The sequence below is a fragment of the Crocuta crocuta genome, unplaced genomic scaffold (assembly GCF_008692635.1).
Source record: "Crocuta crocuta isolate KB4526 unplaced genomic scaffold, BGI_CrCroc_1.0 scaffold352, whole genome shotgun sequence".
Classification (NCBI taxonomy): Eukaryota; Metazoa; Chordata; class Mammalia; order Carnivora; family Hyaenidae; genus Crocuta; species Crocuta crocuta.
In genome coordinates, this window is record NW_027532169.1 from 3,769,615 (window position 1) to 3,778,070 (window position 8,456).

The 8,456-nt window shown below is 48.0% G+C and overlaps 1 protein-coding gene across 3 annotated transcripts in view; it reads right to left on the reverse strand.

Moving 5' to 3' along the window:
* CALCOCO2 (calcium binding and coiled-coil domain 2) overlaps positions 1–7,190 on the reverse strand; it is a 30,184-nt gene extending 22,994 nt beyond the window's left edge. For all 3 annotated transcript variants that reach the window (XM_077776898.1, XM_077776899.1, XM_077776900.1), the window contains exon 1: positions 7,112–7,190. In XM_077776898.1, coding sequence (XP_077633024.1) covers positions 7,112–7,152 — 41 coding nt within the window. In that variant the 5' untranslated portion in view covers positions 7,153–7,190. The remainder of the gene's footprint in view (positions 1–7,111) is intronic.
* Positions 7,191–8,456: the final 1,266 nt, after the last annotated feature.

Below are 8,456 nucleotides of genomic sequence, written 5' to 3' on the forward strand. Positions count from 1 at the left end.
AGGCCATGACCCTCAACCCAGAGTCACTGGGCAACGGAAACAATATTCAGCTGCACACAGCCGACAAAGGAGAGCTGAATCCACGTGAATACTACACAATATCTTACAAATTTGGCTGCTGGAACATGCTGGAAGATTGTATACTTTCAATTTTTATTCTTATTTATTAAATGTTTTTTTTTGAGAGAGAGAGAGAGACAGAGTGCGACCAGGGGAGGGGCAGAAAGAGAGAGAGAGACATAGAATCTGAAGCAGGCTCCAGGCTCTGAGCCATCAGCACAGAGCCCGACGCGGGGTTCGAACTCACAAACCGTGAGATCATGACCTGAGCCGAAGCCGGACGCTCAACTGCCTGAGCCACCCAGGCGCCCCCATATACACTCAATTTTTAAAAAGAAGTACAATAACCCAAAAAACCCACAGCTCTTCTAGCCCTGCCTGACCCTATTTATTTCTTGCTTTTGTTTCGGACTCTGAGCAACCAGATCTCTTCTTTCAACCCTCCCCATAGGCAATCTGTCACAGAGAAGGAAAGAGGACTCTGGTGGCACTGCACTGCCTCGTCTTGGGACTGAGCTAAGGAACTAAAGAAATGTACTGGCTTTCTGGTTGGTGACACAGTTTAGCCACATCCACAACCTCAAACCTCAGATCAGTTTTTCTGAGGAAGGGGGAGGTCACGTCCCTGTCTTGGTCAGAACTGGTTCCTTGTGATAAGCTGCTGCCTGGGTGACCTCTAGAGTGCTGTGGGTGGGTGGCCATGGAGAACGTTCTCCACGTGCCGGCTCCTACTCTTCCCTAGGGGGTCTTGCGTCCCGCTGAGGTCAGCAAATTCCCTCTGTCCCCAGCCTGGAGCAGCATTTACCTGAGCTTGTACAATGACCTCATCTGTGATCTGTGGGTCATAAAGGACATTCAGGTAAGAGTGGCTTCAGGGCCTGTCTCTTAATTACCCTGAGTGCCCAACTCCCTCTTCTACTTGCTTCATAACACGATCGCCCCTATACACAAAGCATAACGCCTAGGCCATGGGAACTGCTGATCAGGGATTCACTGAATGCATGAAATGCATGGGATTCATCAAAAAATCAAAGGAAGGCACACTATAGGCAGATGACGGGTGTCAATGACAATGGGGCGAATTCTTTTTCAGGCCCCGCTCTTAATTGGTTGGATACCCTTGGAGAGGCTGCCATTTCTCAGCTTTCCCTTTTCTAAACCGGGGCGAAGAGATGATTATCTCCAAGGGCTGTGTCAATTCTTGGTATGGCCGGTTCGGCTGGCATAGCTGGTTCAGGTGGCCCGGTGCCAAAAAAACAAAAGGCACAGATTTGATTTCCTTAGGGACCCATAAAATTCACACTCCGTTACCCACCTTCTACGCTCGCTCGAGCTCCGGCAAGCTGTTTTGCAAATGGATGTGAAAGGCAAGAACAGCTGAGGGCGTGAGGGCTTCGTACAGGCTCTTTCCTTACTCGAAAAACCATCAATCTATGAGCTCATGAACAGAACACTGAGGAAAGGACAGGTCACGTGCACGCGCGCGCACACACATATATGCACCCGCTCACGTTCTGAGGCTTGAGTGGCTAGCTGGTGGAAACTATCTCTTTATGTGCATCTGAACATCTAATCATCAACAGTCTTGGTTCCTCGCTTATCAAAAATGTAAGACCCCGTGAAGTTTCCCATTTCAGAGATCTCATCACCCTTCCCGGGCTGACTCAGAGGGCATCTAGTGGCTCTCCAGGCATCTGGAGCTCGGCTGTTCTGGAAGAAAAGGAAACTCTCCTGTGCCAAGACTGAGGAAGGGGGCGAGGAGGCAGGCAGAGTGGAGAACGAGAATGGGTCTGTTGAGGTCAAAGGTGAGGACAGAAAAGGCCATGGGTGAATCTGGAGCATAACCATGCCAATCTGAACTGGGTCAGTAAGGAGGTGGCTCATTTACTTTTTCCCGGGAGGAAGGTATCTACCACTAATTTTTAAGGTCAGTGATCCTCTTTTTTTAAAGTTTATTTTGAGAGAGAAAGAGACACAGCGCGAGCAGGGGAGGAGCAGAAAGAAGGAAAGAGAGAGAATCTCAAGCAGGCTCTGCATTGTCCGTGCAGAGCCTGATGCGGGGCTCAAACCCACGAACCACGAGATCATGACCTGAGCAGAAACCAACACTTGGATGCTCAACCGACTGAGCCATCCAGGGGCTCCAAGGTCAGTGATCCTTAAGCCCTACCCTCCCTCCCAGTGATTAAGTTCCCTGGGAGAAATGGGCTCTGATAATGGCTGGGGAAATTACCTTTCTGACAAAGTAGTCCAGAAATGACTGCTTGTAGAAGGGGCAGGGAGGATACGGAAGGAAAAGTCAGAATGATTTAAGCATCAACTTCCCCTTTTTTATTTATTAAAAAAATTGTTTTAATGTTTATTTATTTCTGAGAGAGAGAGACAGAGTGCAAGTGGAGAAGGGGTAGAGAGGGAAAGAGAGAGGATCCCAAACAGCCTCCAGGCGCTGAGCTGTCAGCACAGAGGCTGATGCGGGGCTCAGACTCATGAACTGTGAGATCATGACCTGAGCCGAAGTCGGATGCTCAACCGACTGGGCCACTCAGGTGCCCCCAACTTCTCCTTCTTTAACCAACTGCTCCCCCCCGCCCCCGAACCTGTCTGCCATCATTTCTAATTCTGACCATCTCCATGGAGGGAAGGAGAAGAAACAGAAGAAGAGCAAGAGTTAAATGTAGAAGCCTGGGGGAGCCTGGGTGGCTCAGCTGGTTAAGCGTCCAACTCTGGATTTTGGCTCAGGTCATGATCTTGTGGTTTGTGAGTTCGAGACCAGCACTGGGCTCTGGACTGACGGTAAGGAGACTGCTTGGGAATTCTTCCTCTCTTTCTTTCTCTGCCCCTCTCCAGCTCGCTCTCTCTAAATAAATAAATAAGCAACAAAAAAAGGTAGAAGCCTGGAAAGCTATTGAGAAACAAAAGAGCAGTGGGATAATAAATTAGGCCCCCTAGAAATCATGGGCTGGTATTTTACCTAATTCCTTCTTCCTACCCTCACGCCAAAGATTAGCCACATGAGAAGCGACCAAGGCAAACAGGTAGGGATGTCTAAAAGCAAACTGTCGGGCACCTGGGTGGCTCAGTCGGTTGAGCGTCTGACTTTGGCTCACGTCATGATCTTGCAGTTTCTGGGTTTGAGTCCCATGTTGGGCTCTGTGTTGACAGCTCAGAGCCTGGAGCCTGCTTCAGATTCTGTGTTTCCCTCTCTCTGCCTCTCCCCTGCTCTCTCTCAAAAATAAACATTAAAAAAATAATAAATAAATAAATAAATAAAAATAAAAGCGAACCGTCGATTACAGGAAAACAATGAAGAGATTCAACAAACCATCAGAGGCATTTTACTTGGACTCTGATTCTTCAGCTCAGTTTCCAAAAGGATCAGGGTTCTCGGAGAATGTAGGCAATAATAGGCAACGTATTTGAAAATGAGTCCCCCGAACTGGCTTCCGGCTTCTAAGAGAACCTGACATTTTCACCTAATGAGCTTTTCAAGCCTAATATACTACTCCCAGGGCTGTTCCACGAGAGTGTAGCTTCTCTTAGGTTCTCCTGAAAAGGAACAGCTAATTCTACCTCTGCTCTGAGTGATCTATAAAGTAGATGGATATGCTTTTTAGCAGAAAAAAAAAAATCTAAAAATACTGCAAATCTTCCTGGTTCCGATTCTAACGATGCAAATACTCAACCAAATCAACTCACCAATTTTTCTAAAGGTTCTCCCTGCGTCTGCCGAACCAGGAAGGAGAACTAATTGTATTAAACAACAACTAAAGTTCTGCCGTAGAGTACGCCCAACATTTTTACATCAGCCTTTTATGCCAGTGGGCACGCGTTTAGAGAAATGGAGAGTATCTGTAGTTTCTCTGGATTCGTGCCCAGAAGGAAACCAAATGTTTCCACAGCCAAGAGAGAAATGCAAACGAATTCTTCATTTGGGAACAGTAAAAACAGAGATAAGCGAAAAAACCCAAACCACATTTCATCCAATCCCTTCATCCTGCTTGTGTAACTTTCGAAACTAGCAGCAATTAGCGAAACGGATGAACTGATTTGAATCCTGCTCCTCCCAGGCCCCAGAAGAGTTGCTTACTCAAAGCCACCCTTAGAGAACAGGGACAGTGGCTGCTGTGGGTGTGAGGATGGCCATGAGCAAAGGTAACGTGTGACACAGTCACTGGTCTTCACATTATGGAGCCATTTGTTGTAATCCAACACGTCCAGGTTCAGGGGCGCCGTGGGTGGCTCTGACGGTTAAGCATCTGACTCCTGATTTCGGCTCAGGACGTGATGTCACGGTTCCTGAGTTTGAGCCCCGCGTCAGGCTCTGCACTGACAGCACAGATCCGGCTTCAGATTCTGTCTCTCTGTCTCTCTCTACCCCCTCCCCACTTGCACTTTCTCTCTCTCTCAAAATAAATAAACTTAAAAAATTAAAAAAAAAGAATATTAAAAAAACAAAACAAAATTTCCAAGTTCGTTCTAGTTCTTTTAAGTTTATTTATTTTGAGAGAAAGAGAAAGAGCACCAGCGGGGGAGGGGCAGAAAGGAGAGACAGAATCCGAAGCAGGCTCCGGGCCAGCAGCACAGAACCCTATTCAGGGCTTGAGCATCAAGACCTGAGCTGAGATCAAGAGGCAGACCCTTGGGGCGCCTGGGTGGCTCAGTCGGTTAAGCATGCACCTTTGGCTCAGGTCATGATCTCACGGTTCGTGGGTTCGAGCCCTGCATCAGGCTCTGTGCAGACAGCTAGCTCAGAGCCTGGAGCCTGCTTCGGATTCTGTGTCTCCCTCTCTCTCTGACCCTCCCCTGCTCACGCTGTCTCTATTTCTCTCTCTCAAAAATAAATAAAAAATTAAAAAAAAAAGAGGCAGATGCTTAACCGGCTGAGCCACCCAGGCGCCCCTTGTTCAAGTTCTTATTTTTTTTTCAATATTTTTATTTATTTCTAGGAGAGAGAGGGAGAGAGAGACAGCGTGAGCAGGGGAAGGTCAGAGAGAGAGGGAGACACAGACTCTGAAACAGGCTCCAGGCTCCCAGCTGGCAGTCAGCAAGCACAGAGCCCGACGCCGGGCCCAAACCCACGAACCTCGAGATCATGACCTAAGTGAAAGTCGGACCCTTAACCGACTAAGCCACCCAGGCGCCCCAAGTTTTTATTTTTTTTAATGTTTTTTTTTTTAATTTACTTTTCAGAGAGAGACAGACAGACAGCGCAAGCGGGGGAGGGTCAGAGAGAGAGGGAGACACGGAATCTGAAGAGAGGCTCCAGGCTCTGAGCTAGCTGTCAGCACTGAGCCCAAAGCGGGGCTTGAACCCACGAACCGTGAGATCATGACCTAAGCCAAAGTCGGACGCTTAACCGACTGAGCCACCCAGGCGCCCCTCAAGTTCTTTACTTAAAATCTTTCAAGAGTACCTTAGAAAATGTGTGTACCTCCAGGAGGCATTTAATATTCCTCATTAACAACTAGTTGGGATTGGCCACCCGGCTAAGCAGGCCCTCAGCCACACCCCACACCCACAGGCCAGCAGCAGTACCAGGGAAGGAAAGAAAAATAGTTCTGGGAGAGACGCAGGCAACTAGAAAAAACGGTTTGAAAGGCTCAAAGAAAGCCGTGTCCTACACCTCTAACTTAACGAGATGGTACACTTTTTCCTCGAAACGGGGGATTGCACTACCCCCTAAAGCAACATGGGTGGCAACAGTGTTTCAAGTGTGGTGGAAAGAGAATGAGGGTTGGCAGGGAGGGGCCTGGGATCCTGTTTTAGCTCTGCCTAACAAACTCTTGAGATCTTGGCCAAGTCACACTACCTCCTTTTAGGCCTCAGTACCCTCATCAGAAAAGACGCTTGAGTCAGGCTAGAAAATCTCTTAAGAAACCTTCCAGCTATCGGGATGATCCTAAATGAAAGAAAAAGAAAGTGAAAGAGGTCATCTTAACTGCCTCTCTTTTCATCTAAGGAAAGAAGGAACCGTGCGATTATATCAAGAAGCACAGTTTTTAAAGAGTCTTGGATGGACCGGCTGACTTGAAAGATAATACAGCTTGTCAGTGCTGGGTCACTCTCATCGCTGTCCCGGGGTCCTTGCACTCCGCAGCTGTCATACCTGCTAAAGGGTAGAGTTTCAGGTAGAGGCCCTTTGAAACTACCTGGGAAACTGAGTCACCTGGATTAGTTCCTAGTCACGTACTCTATATAACCTACAAGATCTACTGAGTTCAGAGTCTGTTTTAATGGTTTTTGCAAGGGGGGAAGTAAGTTATAATACACGGCATCTCTGTTATTCTACTCGGCTCCAGCAAAGGCCACTTGTTGGCTTGCATCAGGAACAAAGAATCCAAGTGATCGAGAGAAGCTAACATGCCCGGGAGGGGCTGAAATCATAATGGGGGAACATCAGCACCCCCCCCTAAATAGGGGTGCTGGCAGCGGTGAGGAGGGGCTACGGGAGATGGGCTGTTAAAAAGCAGGTCACTACACTCTTTCTCCTCGGCTGCCTAGAACATCTCGAATTACAGAAGGCCCCTCATCGGAAGGAAAGGGGCTTTAGGGATCAAGCCTACTCAGAGACAGGGAAACTGAGGCCCAAAGAGAAAGTAAGTTGCCTAGAGTGACTGGGCAGAGCCTCGCCTGAGACTCGAAGCAAAGAGCAATGCTGATGTCGTCCAGGATCGGGATTAAGGAACTACCGAGACCTCAACCCACTGGGGGGGTGGGGGGTGGGGTAGAGGACGCGGTGACGTCGCGACTCTGACTCGCCGTCAGAGGGGTCCCTTCTGCTCAAGGAGCCTGCCACCCGACCCCAAGCTCTGAAACTCTGCCCTCCTCGGGAGAAAACTGCCCCTCAACTCTCCAAAGCCATGGAAAGGGGGTCCAGGGGCTCCATGACGCCACTCGCACTTACTGTCACCCTAGAAAAGATGGAAGGTGGTGAAAACCGAAACTAGCCCCACCTCTCGCCCAAGGAGCCTTCTCAGGAGTGGAAGTCTGAATTTGGGGAACCCGAAGGCTCAATGGCCCCTAATTACCCTCCTTCACTCCAGGGACTCACCGGGGGTAGCAGCCAGCGTCGGCACAACAGCAACAGGGCATGGCAAGGGACAGGGGCGGGGCTAAAAAACTAGGGCGGGGGGGAGCAGATCCCGTCTGATCCCGCCCACTACGTCACAACGGCTACCAAGCTCCGCCCTCGCCGCAGTGCTTATTGGGACTTGTAGTGCTCAGGTGACGGGCCCTCAGGAGCGCTCCGCGGCAGTACGTGGTTTTCGCCCACCCCAAACAGCATTCTCACCCCAAGGAGCCTATTTCTTCCCCTAGAATGAATCGTTTACTCACCCTTTAAAAGAAAAAACACCAAAACTTTATTTCTTTCAGTCCTGAACGAGACAGGGCCATCGAGAGGTCATGTACATTTTTCTCCTATCTGCACACAGCACTTACTTGACTAAGGGTCTTATAGATGAGACCTCCTTTGGCATTTAATCGTGCCTCCCGCCCGCCCCTAAATAAAGGAGATCCAGTAAGCCCTCTATGTGCCCCAGTTTCTGTGTTTCATCATTCCTTTCCTATAATGAAATTGTTTTTTAGTGTTAACTCTGTCAAGGTAGTTCTTACTAATTGCTGTAAGAATTAACTCAGAATCCTGCAAGGTCAACTTAGAGGGAATTCTTCACCCTTGATAGCTGATCAAAGTCCTGTCTCAGCAAGAATCCTGTTAAGGCACTTCAGCTGGAATTCCCTCCCACCCCCTTGATGTCTCTTTTTAGTAATTTTTCATGCACTTGTCCTTATGGTATCTGGAATCGAGCACACAATCTGTCTCCTCTATTGTCAAGTCCCTGTGGCAATAGTCCTGGATAAAGTCTCTTTTATGGGTTTAACAAGTGTCAGAATAATCATTTCTTGAATTTTTCAATTTAACTGCACATACTTTTCTATGGACACTTAAATTGAGAAGTGTCTCTTCTCTAAGGACTTGCATCCGTCTAAATCTGGAAAGAAACTGTTCCATGCAGTCTAACGGGGGAATCTATGCCCCTGAAGCCGCTTTACATTTCAGGTAGGGGAATGAGCCTTCCTTATCCTGTCTTCTCTCAAGACTGGTGGCATTCACCTGAGATGAATGCATGGTGGGAAATAATGAGTAAAGCAGAGACTGAGGCTTCTTTTGAAAGTTCAAATCCCCTTCTGAGTTACCAAAATTATGCTTTTCCATTTTAAACTCTGTCTGCAGGGATAAGTGCCCTTGGTATCCTGGGTATATTTCCCTTAATTTTACTCAGTAACTTTTTCAAAAGCCCTGAGAACTGACATCTCCTACCCCTCCACACCTTAATGTCTATATTAACACAACTATTTCATGACACTCTTGTGTGGAAGTTAAAAATGCAAATGAA